Source organism: Malus sylvestris, chromosome 5 (genome assembly GCF_916048215.2).
Source record: "Malus sylvestris chromosome 5, drMalSylv7.2, whole genome shotgun sequence".
In the NCBI taxonomy this organism is placed as follows: Eukaryota; Viridiplantae; Streptophyta; class Magnoliopsida; order Rosales; family Rosaceae; genus Malus; species Malus sylvestris.
Genome location: NC_062264.1, coordinates 23,166,799 through 23,189,470, shown reverse-complemented (window position 1 = coordinate 23,189,470; position 22,672 = coordinate 23,166,799). Strand labels below are relative to the sequence as shown.

The following is a 22,672-nucleotide window of genomic DNA, read 5'->3' as shown; positions in this document are numbered from 1 at the left end:
TACTAAGGATAAATTTAAGGGGAGCTCTTTCAACATGTTTTCGCGGACTCGAGTGACAGACGAGGAGGCTGATTGAGAGGTGGCGATTGTGGGAGGCAGATGGAGGTTTAGAATGGCTAGAAAGTTTGTGAAGTTCAAGACCCATTATTTTAATGTTCCCAATGATGATTTTAACATTGAGGATAATGTCTCTCTCTTTCACCATTAAAATGAGCATTGAGTAATGTTGAAGGGCAATATTTTGTTTGTAATATGAAGGTTGATTTAATGGAGTAATTAATAACAATTAAACCAAAGTCAATGTAGACCGTAAAGTGTTTGGACTTGATTCCTTAGCGAAGCTTGAAGTGTTTGGACATATTTGACAACGCCATCTAATGCGAAGCCCGTTACCTATATGTGGGTGTTCGTAAGGAAGCGTAATGAGTGTGTTGCAAAGCACGCCTTGTGGAGCAAGGCTTCTCTCAACACCCTGTAATTGACTACAACGTACTAATGTCAATGTAGACCGTAAAGTGTTTGGACTTGATTCCTTAACGAAGCTTGAAGTGTTTGGACATAGTTAATTAACAACACCATCTAATGTAAAGCTTGTTGGCTACATGTGGGTGTTCGTAAGGAAGCATAATGAGTGCATTACAAAGCACGCCTTGTGGTGCAAGGCTTCTCTCAACGCCCTGTAGTTGACTACAAGGATGTCATAACGTTCTGCTACCTTATCAGTCTAATAGCTTCCAAGAAACTAAGTATGTAGCTCATGGACGTGGTCACAACACATCTCTATGGGGATCTAGATAGTATGAAAGTTCTTAAAGGACTTGCATTGACTAGTTCAAAAAGTTTACGACCAAGGAAAACTTTTTCTATTTGATTTAGACGTTTGGTATGAATTAAAGCAATCCAGACGAATGTGATATAACCGTCTTAGCGAGTATTTGATTAGTCATGGATATGTGAATAACAAGTTATGCCCTTGCATGTTCATTAAGAAGTCATATCCTGAATTTGCAAGTGTTGTAGTCTTAGTTGATGAGATGAATCTCATTGGAACTCTAGAGGAGCTTGAAAATATTTCTCGCACCTGTAGTCAGAATTTGAGATGAAGGATCTTGGAAAAAAAAAACTCAATATTGTCTTAGCTTGGAGATAGAGCGTTGTTCGGATGGTATTCTGTTCCACCAATTGAACTACATCCAAAAGGTGTTGGCCACGATAACAAGGATAAAGCAAAGCTTTCAAGTACTCCCATAGTTGTCCGAACTCTGGATGCAAAACGAGATCAATTTTGTCCTAAAGATGAAGATGAAGAGATATTGAAACCTAGAGTTCCTTACCTAAGTGCAAGTTTTATGATGAACTTTCTTGCCTTACAAGTAACGATGATCAGATATATTGATATATTGATAATTTGATCTAAAAATGAATAGGCAAAAAGTGGTTTCACCTCTAATGGATAAGAACAATCAATCTAAAACAGAACAAAATAGTATATCAGAACATGGACTGCTCATATCAGATTAGAATGTGAATAATGCTAAACCATGTTTTGCATTGAAAGACTAAACATCATTTAATCCTTTAAACTATTATGCAAGGCTTTAGTTTTGTGGACAACACATATCAAGTGATGTGATAGCATGTATAGATGTTGGGTTGCACATATGAATAGCCGTTTAGTAAAATGATATCTTCATTAAATTCTTTAATGTAGAATGCTCTTAGCTCATTTATAGATATTACAATACACCACCGTTCACGATTCGAAAACAATAACTCTAAAGCTTCAAGGCTGAAATGTAGGAGACCTTCTAACTTTAGTAGCTTGCTCAAAGCCGTAGGCAATCTGTATAAGCTTTGGCTCAGAACCCTTCAGTCCCCCAAATGTTATCCCAAAAGGTACACCCTTCTTGTCAAACCCAGCAGGGACACTGATTCCTGGGAATCCCCCAATTGCAAGCACGGGTGAAACATCTGATCCAGGAGTCACCAATGCATCTAACCTGTTGTCCTTCAACAATTTCTCAAATCCATCCTTTGTCAGCTTTGCCAAATTCAACAATGCTGCCTTTTCATTGTTTCCTATCCCATTTGTTGCTTGGGCTGCAAGAAAAATATCTTGCCCAAATTCCTTGATCATTTCCTGGAAAATCAATCAAAGCATAATGGTCACCATTTAGGAAAGGCTTGAGTAAGTCTACGTCGATGAAGGAAAATTCTTGGCTCCATACGTATATGAAGTCATTCCTCCTTAATGTAAGGATAAATGACTTTTTACATGTAAAGAGCAAAAAAAAAAAAAAAACAAAAATGTACTTACCACACCCGAGAACTTGAGGTTGAAGGCAATTACATCTGCTAAAGATCGAACCGGAGATACTACTAGGTCTTTTAAATACGCATTCAAGGCTAGTTTGAACTCAGCCAGTGAAGCTATGGCTTCCCCACTCAAATTGAAGTTCAATATAACATCAATGTTAGCTATTTCTAGATGGTCTACCAATACAGCACCTTCGTGCCTGCAATTTTGCGAAAAACAACAGGGTTCTTCACAAATAAGCTCCTCGAAGGCTAACGGGTTGATAGAATAGCAGTTGGGAAGAGCAAATGTTTTTACCTTAGAGTCTTGAAATGTTTCTCAAACGATTTAAGTTGGAGAGATCCGCTGCCAGAAGTGAAGAACGGATTCCTGACGATTCCCAATCTCTTACCTTTGAGTCCATATCTCTGAAGGAATTGTTTATAGCCACCACGCGGAATGTACTTGGATGCCTCTCGGGTTGCTTGATCGTTGTAGTCATATCCTACAATGGCGTCAAGAACATCAACCGCGTCTGACACTGTCCTTGTGATGGGTCTAATACAATCAAACACAACGCGATTCATTAGTAACCGTTGCCAAATATTGTTGACACAAGTAATGAACATTACATTTGCAAAATATATTTTTATGACATCTGATTATCTATCACATACTCCAATTTTATTGCTGATTAATTAAAATAATTACCCAATGGTGTCCTGTCTGGGAGTTACCGGGATCACCCCAGCACGGCTGGTGAGACCAACGGTTGGTTTGATGCCCACTACAGAGTTGAAACTTGCCGGACAAAGTATTGAGCCATCAGTCTCAGTCCCCAGAGTTACTGCTACCAAATTTGCTGCAGCTGAAATTGCAGGTCCACTGCTTGAGCCACATGGAGTTGCTGATAGCATATAAGGGTTCTGTTCACAACACCAACCATAGTGCATTTGTATTATAACGAAATGTTACAGAAATAGGCATAAACAAAACCGGTTACAAACTTTTGTTAAAAAAATAATATAATTGCCAGCATTACATAGACAATAATCAGTACATAAACCACAGTTTAGTGCCCTTTATTGTCTGTTTAGTGTCTCTATAATTCTATTTGATTAAAAGTTTGTAACCGGTTTTATTTGTGCATAGTTTGAGTCAAAACTTTGAGTTCACAAGCATTACAAACTTTTAATAAATAAAAATATAGAATCGCCAACATTACACAGACAATTATCCGTATATAAACCACGGTATAGTGCCTTTTATTGTCTATTTAGGGTCCTTACAATTTTATTTTGGTTTAAAAATTTGTAACCAGTTCTGTTTGTGCATAGTTTGAGTCAAAACTCAGAGTTCACAAGCATTTGACAAGAACATCATACTGACCTTTCCTTGGCCACCTCTGGGACTCCAACCAGCAGGTGCTGCAAGAGACCTAAAGTGAGCCCACTCACTCAAGCTAGCCTTCCCCAATATGATGGCACCGGCATTCCTCAACCTGGTCACCACGCCAGCATCCCGAGGCACCACGGAACCAAGCAGCGCAAACGAGCCAGCAGTCGTGTTCAGCTTATCTTTCGTTCCAATGTTGTCCTTGAGCAAAACCGGAATGCCATGCAACCCAGAGTAATAATTGGGGCCCTTACTCTTTCGCTGATAGTCGGCCTTATCAGCTTGGTAAAGCACGTCCGGGTTGACCTCTATGACGGCGCTGAGGAGAGGGTTGAGCCGGCGGATTTCTTGAAGGTAGAACTCAACAAGTTTTCTTGAAGTGAGTTGGTTTTGTTTGAAAGCTTGTTGGAGGTCAGAGATTGTAGCTTCCTTAATATAGAACCCATGGACATACAAAGTTTGGGAACCAAATGAAGTTAAAGACAGAAGAATCAAGAGCAACAACGGAAGTTTTGTGGCCATGGAAAGGCAATGGAGTAGCAGATTGCTGGGACAAGTAATTTGCCTAGTTTCTTGATCTGGAATTCATTTAAATAAACAAAAACTTTGGACCAACTGGCAATTTAATTAATCCCAATTTGGCATGGTTTATTTTTTAAATACATGCTAAGACTGAGTAAAATACATTGTGCAGTCAAATACAACAACGAAATTAGCAGAAAAAGGCTAAGAGCATATGGAATTGAATCAACAATCGGCGAAATTCTGCGGCGTTGCCGGTAGAAGACATAGTCCAGATAAATGCAGACACGGTTTTTAGCATTATATCTTTTGCTAGACACTTGTTTTATGACCAATTCAGAGCCTTGGCCGTCCCAATTCCAGTAGATGTAACTTCTACTGCTTAATTGTTTGTGTTTGGGATTTGATAGGCATTTGTCCTGTACTTTCGCACGCGTTTGGGAAAAATGGTTACTAGGGTTTTGATACATCAACAAATTGTAGGTGGAATCTGTGACTTGATATTACACACATCATAACAACTTGCAGAACCAGACACTGATTGTTCATGAGCCGCATAATTTTTGTTTTGTTTGCTGTACAGCATGATTGTGAACTTTACTGTTTGGAGGGTCAAGCAGCCTTGTTGAGCCCCTCACGTTGACTGTGTTCTTGCAAGGGACTGTGTTCGAGGTGTTCTCAAGTGGCTAGGCGGGGTCTTTCTGCAGATGTGATGAAGGTGGGTTTCGAGGACTCAACTTCAGGAGTGACATTGGCAGTGTTGGACATAAATTTGGTCTGAGAACCAACAGGTGGTGGCTTCCTGATCTTAGTTGCTTGCTCAAATGCGTACGCGGCCTCAATCAGCTTTGGCTCCGAACCCTTTAGTCCCCCAAAGCAAATGCCAAATGGGTACTTTTCAGTGTCATGATATCCTGCCGGCACAACAATGCCAGGAAAACCACCAACTCCGAGGATTGAATGAGCAGAGTTGGAATAAGTTACCAAGGCATCTAGGCTCTCATCTTTCATCAACTTCTCAAATCCATCTCTAGACAATCTTGCTAAATTTGAAAATATTTCTTGCTCTTTTGCTCCTATACCGTTAGTCTTCTCAGCCGCTTCTAAGAGATGTTGTCCATATTCACTTACTTTTCCTGCAAATGACCATTTAGTTTCACTCGTAATTTGTTCGTCCATGGTTATCAAATGCACTTAGTTTAAACTTGTTTGCACACAATATTTTGGGATAACAAAATGACGAAGACGTCAATGCATAAACAAAGAGTCTTGTAGTCAGTACTCATACTCACCAAAACTGAGTTATTCTTGTTGAATGCTATCACGTCTCTCAAGCTTCTCACCGGAGACTCAACTAGTTTACTTAGGTATGGGTTCAAGGCCATTTTGAATTCCGCTAATATTGCTACAAGTTCACCGCTCAAAGAGGAATCCAGTATATCTTCAATATTGGCTATGTCGAGATTCTCAACCAAAACTGCACCTTGTTTCCTACATTGCAGCAAGTAATAGTATATCATATTTATAGACTAGAAAATGCACAGAAATTGTTTTCTGTTACCTCAGTGTGGTAAAGCGCTGCTCAAAAGTTTGATTCAAGAACTGATCGTCCTTGACTTGACTAAACAAGCGACTTACTATCCCCAATCTCTTTCCTTTGAGACCATTAGCCCTGAGAAACTGTCCATAGCCACCCACCGGAATGTACTGTGAGGCTTCATTTGTAGCAATATCGTTGCTATCAATGCCGACAATAGCATCCAGGACATGAACAGAATCAGCTACAGTCCTACAGATTGGCCTGTTCCAAGTTCCAAATGATAACTTTGTTACTCTCAGTTTTGAGTTAATCAGATAAATTAGATGTTACTATTGATGAATTAATACAAAATACCAGAGCAACGGAAAGTGTAAATGTACGATCAAACTGCAAAACTTCAGGCACAGAGTAAATTTGCTAGATAACAATAAGCATCACGTACCCAACTGTGTCCTGTCTTGGACTGACTGGGACAACTCCAGCTCGACTAGTGAGACCAACGGTTGGCTTGAAGCCTACTACCGAGTTATAACTGGACGGACAGAAGATAGAGCTGTCAGTCTCTGCCCCTAGAGCCACAGCTACCATATTTGCAGATACATATATTGCTGGCCCACTACTTGATCCACAAGCTTCCAGTGATGGATTATAAGGATTCTGCATATCAAAACAAAATCACGAGTTTGATTCTAGTTCATTCCAAATTCGTTTATTAAATCCACAGATGAAGTACAATTTAGATACTGATCCATGCATACCACACCCAAATTTCACAAAAACGGAAATCACATTTACTAATCACAACTCTTAAACAAAACACAGAAACGTTCTAAAGGAGATCACTACTCGGTGCAAACACTAATTTAGCAAAACATATCACTAGTTTTCGGCATTGTGAACAACCAACTATGAGTATAAACAACACTACTTGATACTGAACAAACCTCGAAGCTTTATAATGCTACTGCATAGATATATCATGTGTTAAAGTTTCAGAAACGGTTAAGTGGGCCACCACTAATCACACCGATATCGTATAACATTTAAGGAGCTGGTAATCAAGTCTAAGTAGAACTCACCACACCTTGGCCGCCTCTGGCACTCCATCCGTCCGGCGCAGAAAACGACCGGATGTGCAACCACTCGCTCAAGCTACCCTTTCCTAGAATAACAGCCCCAGAGCTCCTCAGCTTCGCCACAACCCCGGCATCCCTCGGAACTTTGGAACCCAACAGCGCAAACGACCCGGCCGTGGTGTTAAGCTTGTCCCTGGTTCCAATATTGTCCTTGAGTAGAATCGGAATCCCGTGCAGCTTCGGCAGCGGTCTGCTTCTGGCTGATGGGTTGGATTCCCATTCCCGGCGTTGTTCGTCGGCGGAATCGCCCTGGGAAAGCGCATCTGGGTTCACCTCCAGGACCCCTCTGAGGTGGCCGTTGAGGGTCTGGATTTTTTCCAGGTAGAACTGAACCAGTTGACGTGAAGTCAGAGTCTTGACCTTGAAAGCAAGCTCGAGGTCGTCAATGGTGGATTCTTCGATTGGGGTTTTGAGTGGTTCGGTTTCGAACCCATTTGAGATTTGGGGTTCAATTATAAGCAGAAACGAGAGGAGAGAGGAGAGAGCAGCCATTGTTTAAAATTCATAATTTTTTTTATATTTCATTTTGTTTAGGGATATGCTTTCTACACACCCCTTTTTAATTCTCACATCCTTTTTGTTAATTTATGTCCGTAGATCTTTTTCAATTCATTCGATCCGACGATCGAAAATCAAAAAGATATGGAAGAAGTAAAAATGGATGTGTGGATATCACATCCCTTTGTTTATTATTATGCAAAGAAATCAAGTTTATTTATGCCCCTATTGCAAGCAATCGAGTTGAACAGTGACTCCGGCTCGACTAGTAAGACCAACAGTTGGTTTGAAGCCTACTACCGAGTATCAGATGACAATATAAAAAGTAGTCTAACCTCATGTATAACACATGGCAACAAACAGGGTGCGTAAAGCATATCTCGTGGACCAACCTACTCTGATAGAGTGAAGAAAATTAAAGACCTACTATAAAACCAATTGATAAGATGAGAAGTGGTCAAACCTCTTGTAAGTTCATGCAAGGTCACTATTCCCGTGGGATCTATTCTCAACAAAACAGAAGATGAAGCCGTCTGTCTCTGTCACTAGAGCCACAGCTACCGTATTTGCAGATACAGATATTGTTGGTCCGCTACTTATCCACAAACTCTCAGTGACGAATTATAAGGATTCTGCAATAATGCTATAACCAATCAAAAGTGGCTCTAAAGCTTCAAACCTTTAAGTAAAGGAGGCTTCCTAATCTTTAGTTCCTTGCTCAAAGCCATATGCCATCTCAATTAGCTTTGGCTCCCAACCCTTTAGGCCTCAGCTCCCCAAAGGAAAGGCCACCTGGTACCCCATCATCATATCCTGCTGGGACAATCAAACCAGGGGAGCCGCTAATCGCAACCAATGGCGACACGCCTTGAACAGGAGCCGCCACGGCATCTATATATATATATATAGGAATAGGATCCGAAAGGAGAAAGGTACCAAAAACAGCTAAGAGAGTGTAAATAATTTCTCTGTGATCTCTTTCTGTGAAAATCTTTCTTCTTTTTTTGTGGGGTAGTTATTGTTCCTTGGCATGCCCATTGTATCAACTATGTGTGTCACATTGTTGACATTGGTGTGGAGATGAGTATATTTCATTGTCAATTGATTAATTTTGAGTTCGATGCTCTAATTCTACATCCTTCGGAGCGAATTGACAGAAAACTCAAAAGTGTACGAAAAAATAAATAGTTAAGACCACAAGTAGACATGTTGATAATCTCAAGACATTATGTCGCCGATTTATGGTTGTGGCAGCTTCATTTGATAAACAAGTTTGATGCCTTACTGTTACTATCAAATTATTAATAATGTCTCATCACCATAGTGTAGAATCATCCTTTGTTTCATTAAAGAAAATGTATTTAACTCGCACCTTCCTAAACTTGGGCCCACCAACCACCGCAAACTCCTGCTCAACCTCCGTTACCGGGTTTCTTGAAAGTAGACTGATGGAGCTGCCATTGAACTGGCCACTAGTAACCCCAAAGTTAAGGTGAGCCACAAGCATCAGTTCATCGTTTACCCGTAAACACATATGCACCTGTAGAGACTAGAGTTCCCAATAACTGTGAAGGTTTCTCCGTCGATGAGTCGTCCATGACTCATCGGGGTCGGCCCGGCCCCAAAATTTAAAAATGCCCGATGGGCGCTGCCAGAGCCTGACCAAGCCCAATGACGAATCGTGCTTGGTATGTAGTTTGCCTTCACATTCACCATCCTAATGGACACCAACCTTCGAACCCGGAACCGAGAGGAATAATGCTTGGCACTTATCCACTAGGTTCGGAGGAAGGCCGGTTACTTGTTATGTGGTAATTGTTCTGTTTTTACATTTTGCATTCAAGTGTTTGCTCTTTCTTATGAGTCTAAAACTTTAAATTTGTAATTAATTATAAAATTTGGATGATGGATGAACTACAACTCGTTAACTAAAAATATAGATGAAGATGAACTATTGTTCAAATAAAATACATAAAAACGTCTTGCGCATATCATAATATGCAAGAGATTATAGTTTCAGCAGCAAAGCCTTTTAACTCTATACTTATAATTAGAGTTCGACTCTCAGCCTCCCTCTCTCTAGAATAAAAAATACATAATTGTAGCTTAAGATAAACATAGAAAGAAGCTCACTTGCAAGCAGTAAATTTGCAAGGGACTTTCCCATAACCTGAATTAGCCCTAATAAACCTCAGTCCTGTGAGGAGGACATTTCTGTTGGAGCCAATCAAGCCCCAATTCAAATGCTGAACCACAGCAATTGAATTGTAAGGATATTGAAGACTGTTGTAGGAGTTGAGAAGGGCGGTAATCCCTTCCCTTAGGAGTGTCCTATAAGAGTCTCCTCTTCCTTGTAGGCCTTGCCACAATGTTAGGTCAGTCCCATATCTCCTAGCGGCCAGCGGTCCGAAAATAACGGCTACCTTGGTGTTCGGGTTCACAGCCCTCCAGTAGCAGTTGTGCTCCCGCAATGTCCACTGCCTGAGAGATCACGATCCAATCAAATAGTCAGCTTTTTTTCATTGGTAAAAAGGAGAGGAGGGATTCAAACTTGAAATTTGTTTCATTATTGGGAATACATGTATCGCTCTATCAAGAGTTAGTTGGTAACTATAATACAGTTATGTGTAACGTATTACATCATAGTAAACTTTATATTTTGTGTTTTTACGGAGCAACAAATCTAAATTATTCGGTGTTTGATGTGCTAAAGAACCTTAAAACTTCTTACAGAACTACAGTATATTTCTACAGTCTAGTACAACTTAGTCAATTGAACGGTAAAAGTCGTTCCTACTTGCTTCGTAAATGATAGATTGACACAATCCTATACGGCTTACTTAATGAATAACTTACTGATGTGGGCATGCTGTAGCTTCCACGAAGGGCATTGGTGGCATTGGAGGCAATGAGGGCAGTGGTGGCAGTGGGGGCAATCGAGGCATTGGGGGAAGCCTAAAAGGCGGAGGGATCCAAGGCGTCACTGGTTTAGGCGGAGGGCTAGCCGGCGTTACTGGTTTAGGCAGAGGGTTAGTTGGCGCTACTGGTATAGGCGGAGGGTTAACCGGCGTTACGGGTGCAGGCACAGGATTATAAGATGACTTAGGGCAAAAAGACATAGGCTGAGCAGGCTGAGTGAGCAAAGAGTCGACGGCATACATCTCCATGTCAAACATCCTAAACATAAGTTTAAGACTTTGAGCAGGACCGGCACTAACCACACAGCCACTACCTGTGCTTGAAGAAACCTGAGCATAACAACCACTCAAGTCTGGTGTCCCATCAAACTTGATGGCATAGTTTCCGAACAAATTTGTAGTCTCCTCCCTTGACATTGTGATCTGCCCATTACTGTCACTACATGCCACTTGCACTTTAACTCCTGAAAAAATCAAAGCATATAAGTTTAGCATTAAGAATCTAAATAGAGAATGTGATTCAACTACCACGAAAATTACATAAATTTTATCCTTCTGTACACTTCTATATACACGCGTCCCTTTAGCGAGCGTGCATAAATAATTTTCCTAGCTAAAACGGGGACCGATCTTATACCGGTTATCCCATTTTGGAGTAGCCTCTTGATTGTGTGAAGTATGTTTGCTTGATGATGAGATTGCAGCGAGGCTCGGTCTAGATTGATTGTTTCTTAGTTTCTTTCGGCTTCAAACACCGAAAATAAATTTAAAAAGAGAATGTAGTACAAGGAATCAGAGAATAGGGAACTCACCATAGATGGGGTAATCAAAGAGGGATATTTCACCATCTTTGCATTGGTCACAGAAGACAGTGCCACTCACCATTGTATTTGCCTGAGCTCCATCAATGACTGCACACAAAACCAGAATTGCTGCCAAAATTAAATTCTCCGGCCAATCCATGAGAGAGAGAGAAGGTTGTTGGTGTAAGAAGAACGTGAAGAACTACAATACAATAGCAATAGTGAGAAGAAGAAGGCAAAGGCTTATATTTCCAACTCTCAACTGCCAATATTTATGCAGGCCGTCTCTAACATTTTGGAGGCTCGTGCGAAATAAAGTGACCCTCCTTATTTAAAAATAATAATAAATAAAAATTAAACAATATATTCGTACAGAGTTGAACAATAAATATTCAAATTTAATTGAAATCAACATCTCATTCTTATTAATTGAATAATCTCCAATTGTCATGACATTATGATTTATGGTTCATCTATGAAAAAAAATGGAGCACGAATGAAAGATTGATACAGAAATACGCTTGTAATTGTAGAAAAAAGTATTACACAAGTTAGTTTTTTTATTACTAAAGAAAAGTGAAAGAAAATAATACACTAGTTTTTCTATTGCTAGAGAAATGTTTAAGTATAAGCTCCACTTAATCAATTGATAATAAATAAAACTAACGAAAACTCCAAAAAAAAATTAGTTTTAATGAAAAATGACAAATAAATGTGTAGTGAATAGTATCAAAGAAAGGTAAAATTATGATTTTTCGTTAAAAATGAACAATGTCGGAAGTGTTTCGTTAAAACTTCCTTGATAATATCATATGATGATGATTTTTCTTTTTAATAAAAAAAAAATTTCATTGTAAAATTTATACATTTGTGAAATATAGGAGGGTCAAAATTTTGGGACCCTCTATCACTGCACTTTTTACACACCCCCAACGTCCCTTGTATTTATGGTGTGTGGAAAGGGAAAACTATTTTCAAACTAGGAGGGACATAGTACAGATTGCAGAGCTACATTTAAGGCTTGGTAGTAATTGCCCAATATCCTTGGTTTCATTACAACTACTGTTGGAATCACGAGTGTGACACCGACAATTGATGGCCTAAATCATCTAGATCTACAAATTAAGAAGTTGAGACTTCTCTAAACTTTGATTGAAAATCACAAGTGGTACTTACGGTTTATGGTAATTAGTAAATTTGAGTGTTGATTGTAATTTTATCAATTTTATGCTTACAGTATACTTCTGATGCTAGTTTTGATTTAAATGTTTATTGTCGATGATTTGTATAACTTCACATCCACATGTATCAAATCCATGCGCATGACTTCCAAATTAATGTACTAATGAAATCTAAGACCCGTCGTAAACTTAACTGGTTACTTCCAGTTACGCAAGTCAACAATGGAACCCGCTGCATTCTTAATCTGGAGTTCAACTAAAGTTGATGGTAGAAGTACATTATGTATGAGTAAACGTTGTTAATTTTGATAATTGGCAAAAAAAAAAAAAAAAAAAAAGGGAGTTTTAACACTTTTGGTGCTGTTCACTTTTAACGAAAAACTACATTTTTACGTTTTACTGGCACTATTCACTATACCTTTAAAAATAACTTTGTTAAAAGATAAGTTTTTTTGAACTTTTCGTTAATTTTCCTAAAAAATTACACTAGCCGGTGGGCTGACATTTTAGTTTAAGAGTCACTCAATACATGGACATTGAATTCACATTGAGAGAGACCAAAAAAAAGGTCCGTATGTTGGAAGTATTAAGAGACGTGGGTCGGTTTGCTGCCAGATATAGACATGAATTTCAAGCCCCTGCTGGTCGTTGGATGGAGGAGGGTATTAGTTGGCCGTCAAAGTAGCAACACACATTCATGAGAGAGAGAGAGAGAGAGAGAGAGAGGGAGAGAGAGAGGGTGTGGTGAATTGCAAGGCCAGCAACTACAGAGAATGGGATTTCTTCTTTAATGTCTTTCAACTGCACCTCCTCATACGTCTGCAAAAGATATGGGCTTTCTCTTCGGTATGTCTATTTGATAGCTAGGGCACATGGAGAAGGTGAACTTTTCATTTGATGTCCATGTCTCAGTTCTTTTCTAGACAGGACGTCGTTCTTGTGTCGGAAAAGCTGGAGTTAATAAAATTTTCTAGATGTGTCTGCCTTTTAAGAAAAAATAGACGTCATGCATAGAAAATCTCTACTCTTCAAATTCGCTCCGTTTAGGTTTAGATATCAATTACGTGAACCAAAAGTTTTCGTTATAGCAGCAGAACAAATGCATGAACAATGTTTTATTTTTTTTAGTACATAGATATTTTTATACTAAGGGAAGAGGGAGTTCGTTTAGGCCAAACAATGGGCAGCCAAATTTGGTATCGAATTCGCCATCCACGAAATTCAAACTTAAGACATCTTATTTCCAAGTAAAGAGAAAGACCGAGTCTGGCCAAATAAGAAAATGATTTCAAACATCTTTCTCAGAATAAAGCATACAATACTTGCCCTGGCCCCTAGTGTATGACTCCACCCCTGCCAATACATTACATTTCATTCAATCAGAATGTCAACTTGCTATACTTTACTCGAAACTACCATGCATTCCATGGAGGTAAAAAATCGGGTGATTCACAAGGCATTAAACTTCACAAAACACTACAACAAACAACAACAACAACAAAGCCTTTTCCCACTAAGTGGGGTCGGCTATATGAATCCTAGAACGCCATTGCGCTCATTTGTATCATGTCCTCCGTTAGATCCAAGTACTCAAGTCTTTTCTTAGGGTCTCTTCCAAAGTTTTCCTAGGTCTTCCTCTACTCCTTCGGCCCCGAACCTCTGTCCCGTAGTCACATTTTCGAACCGGAGCGTCAGTAGGCCTTCTTTGCACATGTCCAAACCACCGGGACCGATTTTCTCTCATCTTTCCTTCAATTTTGGCTACTCCTACTTTACCTCGGATATCCTAATTCCCAATCTTATCCTTTCTCGTGTGCCCATACATCCCACGAAGCATCCTCATCTCCGCTACACCCATTTTGTGTACGTTGATGCTTCACCGCCCAACATTCTGTGCCATACAACATCGCTGGCCTTATTGCCGTCCTATAAAATTTTCCCTTGAGCTTCAGTGGCCTACGACGGTCACACAACACGCCGGATGCACTCTTACACTTCATCCATCCAGCTTGTATTCTATGGTTGAGATCTCCATCTAATTCTCCGTTCTCTTGCAAGATAGATCCTAGGTAGCGAAAACGGTCACTTTTTGTGATCTTCGCTAGATTGCTCCGGTCATTAGTGTGGATAAGTATATAAATGGATAGAGATAGGAAAGCAAACACAAGATGTACGTGGTTCACCCAGATTGGCTACGTCCACGGAATAGAGGAGTTCTCATTAATTGTGAAGGGTTTACACAAGTACATAGGTTCAAGCTCTCCTTTAGTGAGTACAAGTGAATGATTTAGTACAAATGACATTAGGAAAAATTGTGGGAGAATGATCTCGTAGCCACGAAACTTCTAAGTACCGGAGTGTGGTATCGACTTGACTTGCCTTATCTGTCTCATAGGTAGATGTGGCATCTTCTCTGGAAGTACTCTTCCTCCATCCAGGGGTGGTATCTGTAACTGGTGGAGATGCACAAGGTAATGTATCAATTTCACTTGAAGCTTACTTGTAGTTTCATGCTTGGTCAAGCGAGATACAAACCATGTAGTAGGAGTCCCCCAAGTCGCCGAGCTGGGGGATCTGCTGAAAGAGGTGACAGACAAGGTAAGCAATCAGAGCTCCGGCTGATTGTTCACATTCTCCCTATCTTGCAGGCAGCATGAAGGATAAAGAGAAGAAAAATGAGGAGAGATGATATGGGATACTTTTGCTTTTGAAGAAGTAACTTTCCACAGGCTTATTCTTGAACTGGGCTGGAGGGTTTTCTGGTTTCCTCCAGAGTACAAGGCCGACTGAAGAATTTGAGGGTCAAAACAAGTCCATCAAATCTAGAGTACGTTCGACCCTGCTGATATGGGATACTTTTGCTTTTGATAGAGTAGTGAATGTATCGGCACGTGTGCTGTTACGCTTGTCTCCACATGCTTCCTTGTATCCTTCTCACTTGCCCTATCTGTTCCTCAGGCAGATGCGGTATCTTCCCTGGAAGCATAAGATGTTGAAGATGAGTACTCGAGAGCAATGCCAGGTAAGTAATCAGGTAAGGGGTTCCAGGCAGTCAGTTCCTGGCTGGAAGCTTGATTCCAAGTGCTGACTGATTGCTCTCTTTCTCCTTGTCTTGCAGGTAAGAACAAGGCCAAAGGAAAAGACAAGGAAAAAGCATGATATGGGATACTCTTGCTTTTAACCCTGATGATATGAGATATTCTTGCTCTAGTATAGCTTGTTTACAGAAGTATTATCGGGGGGAAAAAAAGCTGAATATTTTGAAAGGCTTTGTTGGGAGTGCCCTCTCAGATAAGAGAAAGGGTTGAGCATTTTTGCAGGTCTGCCTGTCCGTTAGGGATGGAAGTCGACATATATAGGAGTCTCCCTAACATCAAGTAATAATGCTATTCCTTTACCCTGCTTGGTTATAGCACGGTAGTGGGAGCTGCCAGCTTCACATGTTTTAACTCTGTCAGAGCACTTTGAAAAAGTGGTTTGTGGTATCTGGAAAGCTGATGTTGCGTGTGAAGATTACAGACCTGTCGGGGGTCTGGCTCTCGAGATTCGGAGAACGATGCCTCTTCGATTTTTGAGAAAGCAATCCTGCTGGGGGTCTGGCTCTCGAGATTCGGAGAGCGGTGTCTCTTCGATTTTTGAGAAAGTAATCATGTTGGGAGTCTGGCTCTCGAGATTCGGAGGGCGGTGCCTCTTCGATTTTGGAGCAAGCAATCTTGTTGGGAGTGTTTTCTCGAATGAGAGTAAAGGTTGTGCATGTTTGCTAGTCTACCTTGCCACGAAGCACAGAGGTTGACACACAGGGACTTTCCAATTATCCAGCAGTGGTACTGTTCCTTTACCCTCTCTTCGATTTTTGAGAAAGTAATCATGTTGGGAGTCTGGCTCTCGAGATTCGGAGGGCGGTGCCTCTTCGATTTTGGAGCAAGCAATCTTGTTAGGAGTGTTTTCTCGAATGTGAGTAAAGGTTGGGCATGTTTGCTAGTCTACCTTGCCACGAAGCACAGAGGTTGACACACCGGGACTTTCCAATTATCCAGCAGTGGTACTGTTCCTTTACCCTTGTGGGTAATAATATGGTAGCTCGACCTTCAAAATTTATGTGTCTAAACTTTGTTAGTGTTGTTTCTTTGCAATTCTTTTACCCTTCTTGGTCAGAGCGATGTAGTGGGAGCTGCAAGCTTCACGTGTCTCAACTTTGTCAGAGAACTTTGGCAAAGTTATCTGTGGTACCCATGAGCTACTGTTGCGTGTGGGAAGTGGGTGATTGAACAGTACGATTCATGTGCTTTCTACTTCGCCAGAAATCTTCGACAGAATGCCCATAATTTCCGCAAAGCTGAGTGTGCGTGTGACAGGTGCTGACAAGGCTGGAAAAGTAGGTGCCTCTTCGATTTCTGAAATCGGCCCTCGTGGTCTCTGAGCAGCCCAGCTTTTGAGAAAGCAAGCCTCTTCGATTTCTGAGATCGGCCTTTGTGGTCTTTGAGCAGCCCAGCTTTTGAGAATCTCTGAGCAGCCCAGCTTTTGAGAAAGCAAACGCCTCTTCGATTTCTGAGCAGGCGCCTCTTCGATTTCTGAAGCTTCGTCGAGTGCAGATTTTTATAGGGGCTGACATTAAGTTCCAAAGCACACTTGAATATCCATCAGTAGAAGCTCCATTCTTGCACTTCTAAGATCTTGATTTGTCCGACCTCTTCTCTCTTCAACACCTTTGAAAATGTCTGGGCCCTCCGACCGTCGTTTTGACTTGAACCTTGTTGAAGAGGCAGCCCCGCCTTCTCCAGACAACATATGGCGCCCATCATTCGTCTCCCCTACTGGTCCTCTTACCGTTGGAGATTCCGTGATGAAGAATGATATGACCGCTGCGGTAGTGGCCAGGAACCTTCTCACTCCCAAAGATAACAGACTACTTTCCAAACGGTCTGATGAGTTGTCTGTTAAGGATTCTCTGGCTCTCAGTGTTCAGTGTGCAGGTTCTGTGTCTAATATGGCCCAACGCCTATTTGCTCGAACCCGCCAAGTTGAATCATTGGCGGCTGAAGTGATGAGTCTCAAACAGGAGATTAGAGGGCTCAAGCATGAGAATAAACAGTTGCACCGGCTCGCACATGACTATGCTACAAACATGAAGAGGAAGCTTGACCAGATGAAGGAATCTGATGGTCAGGTTTTACTTGATCATCAGAAATTTGTAGGTTTGTTCCAAAGACATTTATTGCCTTCGTCTTCTGGGGCTGTACCGCGTAATGAAGCTCCAAATGATCAATCTCTGATGCCTCCTCCTTCTAGGGTTTTGTCCAATACTGAGGCTCCGAATGATCCCCCTCCGGTGCCTTCTCTTTCTGGGGCTCTACCGACTGCTGAGACTTCTCCTAAGCAACCTTTGTGAAGGCTCCCTCTTGTTTGTTTATTTTGACTCAAGTATATGTACATATTTGTAATTTATCAGGGATATCAATAAATAAGCTTTCCTTCATTTCAACGTATTGTGTTAAATACACCAAATGCCTTCTTCGCTAAGTTCTTTGAATTTTCTTTTGTTGAAGCTTGTATGTTGAAGCTTTGTGAGTGGAGCATATAGGTTGAGGTAGTGTTCCCTTAATTTCCCGAGTGAGGAAAACTTCTCGGTTGGAGACTTGGAAAATCCAAGTCACTGAGTGGGATCGGCTATATGAATCTTAGAACGCCATTGTGTTCTGTCCTGTGTCATGTCCTCCGTTAGATCCAAGTACTCTAAGTCTTTTCTTAGGGTTTCTTCCAAAGTTTTCCTAGGTCTTCCTCTGCCCCTTCGGCCCTGAACCTCTGTCCCATAGTCGCATCTTCTAATCGGAGCGTCAGTAGGCCTTCTTTGCACATGTCCAAACCACCGTAACCGATTTTCTCTCATCTTTCCTTCAATTTCGGCTACTCCTACTTTACCCCGGATATCCTCATTCCTAATCTTATCCTTTCTCGTGTGCCCACACATCCAACGAAGCATCCTCATCTCCGCTACACCCATTTTGTGTACGTGTTGATGCTTCACCGCCCAACATTCTGTGCCATACAGCATCGCCGGCCTTATTGCCGTCCTATAAAATTTTCCCTTGAGCTTCAGTGGCATACGGCGGTCACACAACACGCCAGATGCACTCTTCCACTTCATCCATCCAGCTTGTATTCTATGGTTGAGATCTCCATCTAATTCTCCGTTCTTTTGCAAGATAGATCCTAGGTAACGAAAACGGTCGCTCTTTGGTATTTCTTGATCTCCGATCCTCACCCCTAACTCGTTTTGGCCTCTATTTGCACTGAACTTGCACTCCATATATTCTGTCTTTGATCGGCTTAGGCGAAGACCTTTAGATTCCAACACTTCTCTCCAAAGGTTAAGCTTTGCATTTACCCCTTCCTGAGTTTCATCTATCAACACTATATCGTCTGCGAAAAGCATACACCAAGGAATATCACCTTGAATATGTCATGTTAACTCATCCATTACCAACGCAAAAAGGTAAGGACTTAAGGATGAGCCTTGATGTAATCCTACAGTTATGGGAAAGCTTTCGGTTTGTCCTTCATGAGTTCTTACAGCAGTCTTTGCTCCTTCATACATATCCTGTATAGCTTGGATATATGCTACTCGTACTCCTTTCTTCTCTAAAATCCTCCAAAGAATGTCTCTTGGGACCCTATCATACGCTTTTTCCAAATCTATAAAGACCATGTGTAAATCCTTTTTCCCATCTCTATATCTTTCCATCAATCTTCGTAAGAGATAGATTGCCTCCATGGTTGAGCGCCCTGGCATGAACCCGAATTGGTTGTCCGAAACCCGTGTCTCTTGCCTCAATCTATGCTCAATGACTCTCTCCCAGAGCTTCATTGTATGACTCATTAGCTTAATTCCCCTATAGTTCATGCAATTTTGTACATCGCCCTTATTCTTGTAGATAGGCACCAAAGTGCTCATTCGCCACTCATTCGGCATCTTCTTCGTTTTCAAAATCCTATTGAAAAGGTCAGTGAGCCATGTTATACCTGTCTCTCCCAAAACTTTCCACACTTCGATTGGTATATCGTCTGGGCCTACTGCTTTTCTATGCTTCATCTTCTTCAAAGCTACACCCACTTCTTCCTTCCGGATTCAAAATTGCAAATAAACGAACAATCAACACACCCTCTTCCAGTATTGTCTACCTATTCAGCTCACACCAAGCCTACACATTCAGCAACATATCGATCACACCGTAACGCACAAAGTTATACTGCATCCGCGTAAAAGCAATGAAAAAGTTATACAGATAACATACGAAGAATCGTGAATCATCAAATGCACAACACATGAACATCTAGATTTACTTGATCACAAATTTAAACCAAATTCAGCAACCGCGCACAAGCGCTCAACAAATGTGGGAACCAAGAATTCAGGGTCAAAAATAATAATTAGAGTAACAGTAGTTCTCAATCTTAAATACAAGATACAAACAAATCCTATGAGCAAAACTAGTATAACTGTTTAAAAAAGCCTACAAAAATCGTCTCAAGTTCAACGTGTAACAGTCACATCCGAGAGCATAAATTATAAAAACTGAAAATTCAACAGCGTCGTGGATCCAACATCTCAAGTAACCTTAAATCTTTTCCCATGGCTTACACCAAACCTGCAAAACCTCCTCTTCAATTCTCATCAACATGCTCATTCTCTGGTTTATCTGGTTCAACATGGCCCTCTGGTTCCTCAGAGTTGCTCTTAGTCTCACTTTTATCAGCACTGCACCCAAATGAAACAATGAGGATCAAAGTTTTAATAAAAATCTGAAAATAGCAAACACGTAGTTTGAAGGACATGCAATTGCACAGTGACACGTTACAAAGTTGAAACTAACGGAGGAGGAATGCATGGTTGCATGAGCCTTAAACTTTAAATGATTCCATTCAAGGTAGCTATATCCTTCTAGCCCAATATTCAGAAATTAGCAAATACTTGCAACTGCAAGTAGTGCATAAAACACCTTCTTTCTTTGTGCAGTTGCCGGGATAGGGAGCTAAGTGTGTGAGTGTGTGTGTTCAAACAGAAGGATAAACATCTATGGATCACTGCATCGCCTTCGAAATATGTAATAAGGTAAAAAATGAAAAAGAAGGGTGCTTTAAAAAAATACATTACAGGAGGGACCAGTAAAGAGATAATAGTGCCCTTACTTTAAGTTTTTCTACATGAGACAGATAATGACAAAGTGGATTGCAAACCACCAAGTTCGTAAAACTCTACCAATTAATAAGATAATAAGATAGCGAGCAATGGTCAGCCAAGTAAAATTCTTTTGAATACAGAAGCAGCGTTCAGAGTTCGAAAAGCTTCATTTGAACATAGATGTGTGCATCAATGCCCAACAACTTCCCACAAGGTTCATAGAGCTAACCTAAACAATCCCTATATACAAAGAAAAACTGAAAGACTCAGCACACACAACACACAACTAATATGCTAATTCACTGTTCCATCAAGCACCATTTCCCAAAAACTCATTCAAAAAATTCCAACAGCAATGCATTGCTAACATGCAATCAAAATCAACATGCAAGTACCGAAAGGATCAACTTTACAACTAAGCATCCTAACTACGAGTATTTGAAGTTCCCAATCGATCATATTACTAAAACAACATACCTCTGGGGGCGTGAATCAGGCTTCCTCCAAGCTCTCTCAGTTCGATCACCAGCACGCCCATTTCCCATCCCAAAACTCCTCCTCCCTAACGACTCGCTGTTAGCTATCTCCGCCACCTCCTTAATCTTAGCAGACTCAAGCTGCTCATCAATCTCCTTCCAGTCCTTCCCTTTCTCCGCCAACACCTCCTCCCTCGGCCTTGCTGCACCAAATGGGTTCGAGCCCTTGGGCTTCGGTGCAGTGGCCGACCCTGGTGAGGTCTCGTTGCTCACAGGCAAAGTCCTAGGCTGCAAATTGAGCCTCGGCCTCGCAGTACTCTCATTAAGACCACCATTACTCTCCCCCCTCTTCTTCCCCCACACATCAGAATCCGCACCACCGCCATTGGACACGTACCCAACCTTTCTCTCTCGATCAAATCCAGACCCACCATTAGTCTCCTCCTTCTTCCTCCCCCAATTATCAGAATCAGCACCTCCATTAGACGGGAACCCTACTTTCCTCTCCCGATCAAACCCGCCACCGCCGAATCTCCGTCCCTCCGACGGCATGGAGCTCTTATTCGACACCCAGCTGTCGGATTCATCAGCCTTCGACTGTGACCCACCCAAAAAACTACCTCCTCCTCCTCTCTCCCTCCTCTCAAAGGAATTTCCCGGCATCGATTTCTTCGCGGCGCCCCAATCATCAACCTCATCCGCCCTCGAAGGTTCATCTCGATTCGATTCCTTCCCAAACCCACCTTCCTTCCTCTGACCCCACTTCGAATCCGACGACTCGTCACCGTTGGAATACCTGCTGTTTCCCCGATCGCCCCCATAAGTCTTGAACCCGCCGCCAAGCCGATTCCGATCAAGCTCCTCGGCGGTTCGCTCGCGCGGACCGGTCGGCAAAAGCATCCGGTCCTCGTGGGTCAGGCCCACGGGATGCTCCGCAGGCTTGGGTTTGGGCGCCCCAAAGGTATTGAACTCGGCGAGGGAGATGGTCGGTTTCTTCTTCTTGGGCTTGGTGGCGGCGGCTACTGAGAGAGATGGAAAGTCAGAGGAGGGCGGCTCAACGGCGCGTTGTTGTTCCTCTTTGGCTTGCTGTTCGAGTTCGGCTTCCTGCTCCTCCGCGGCGAGGGCCCAGGCGCCGGGTTTGGCCCACGGAGACACGGTGGCCGCCATGGTTGCGGTGGTAGCTCTGTGGAAAACTGAAAATGGTCGCTTCTTTTTTCTCTTGCGCGAAGTGGGTTTGGGGGTTGCGTAGGGGAGATGCAGTGAAGGGGTTACGAATGTATAGGGTAAGGTAAGGTAAGGGATGAGGATTTAATCCGACGGTTGAGATTGGTGGAGTTTATGATTTTCCTTATCAGAGAAGGAATCTGTGAGGTTTTGTTTTTATTTTATGTAAATTATACATTTACCGCATCAACTTTAATATTATATTAATGGAGTTTCAAAGAAAAGCTTACGATACTGTATATTTTAACGAAAAATTACATTTTTATACTAAAAAAACAAACCTGATATTATTCATTTTACCTTTTATTTTGTCTTTATCGTTAAAACTCAAAATTTTCAAACTATTTTCATTGTCTATGAATTAATTTATTAATTGTTGCCGTGGGAGGCGAGGAACCCACTTCCTTGCTCAACTAAGTTGAGAAGTTAACTAAATATTAATTAAGAATTTTTTTTTTGTCTTAACAAAATTATAGTTAATGAAAAAAAAAACTCTTATTACCA

At 41.4% G+C, this 22,672-nt stretch overlaps 4 protein-coding genes across 4 annotated transcripts; all 4 read right to left on the bottom strand.

Moving 5' to 3' along the window:
* Nucleotides 1-1,653: 1,653 nt before the first annotated feature.
* On the bottom strand, nt 1,654-4,333 carry LOC126621631 (probable amidase At4g34880). The gene is made up of 5 exons (XM_050290170.1): nt 3,686-4,333; nt 3,008-3,222; nt 2,615-2,854; nt 2,318-2,516; nt 1,654-2,140 (listed from the first exon to the last, which is right to left on the bottom strand). The coding sequence occupies exons 1-5, from the start codon at nt 4,211-4,213 to the stop codon at nt 1,784-1,786; spliced, it is 1,539 nt and encodes a 512-aa protein (XP_050146127.1). The 5' UTR covers nt 4,214-4,333; the 3' UTR covers nt 1,654-1,783.
* Nucleotides 4,334-4,660: 327 nt separating this feature from the next.
* On the bottom strand, nt 4,661-7,399 carry LOC126621649 (probable amidase At4g34880). Its single transcript, XM_050290195.1, has 5 exons — nt 6,833-7,399; nt 6,196-6,410; nt 5,775-6,014; nt 5,496-5,704; nt 4,661-5,349 (listed from the first exon to the last, which is right to left on the bottom strand). Exons 1-5 carry the CDS (start codon nt 7,379-7,381, stop codon nt 4,892-4,894), a joined length of 1,671 nt encoding a protein of 556 aa, XP_050146152.1. The 5' UTR covers nt 7,382-7,399; the 3' UTR covers nt 4,661-4,891.
* Nucleotides 7,400-9,297: 1,898 nt separating this feature from the next.
* On the bottom strand, nt 9,298-11,380 carry LOC126621638 (protodermal factor 1). The gene is made up of 3 exons (XM_050290184.1): nt 11,118-11,380; nt 10,244-10,769; nt 9,298-9,868 (listed from the first exon to the last, which is right to left on the bottom strand). The coding sequence occupies exons 1-3, from the start codon at nt 11,266-11,268 to the stop codon at nt 9,517-9,519; spliced, it is 1,029 nt and encodes a 342-aa protein (XP_050146141.1). The 5' UTR covers nt 11,269-11,380; the 3' UTR covers nt 9,298-9,516.
* Nucleotides 11,381-19,697: 8,317 nt separating this feature from the next.
* LOC126621633 (eukaryotic translation initiation factor 4B3-like) lies at nt 19,698-22,217 on the bottom strand. The gene is made up of 2 exons (XM_050290173.1): nt 20,946-22,217; nt 19,698-20,045 (listed from the first exon to the last, which is right to left on the bottom strand). Exons 1-2 carry the CDS (start codon nt 22,109-22,111, stop codon nt 19,952-19,954), a joined length of 1,260 nt encoding a protein of 419 aa, XP_050146130.1. The 5' UTR covers nt 22,112-22,217; the 3' UTR covers nt 19,698-19,951.
* Between the last annotated feature and the right edge of the window lie 455 nt (nt 22,218-22,672).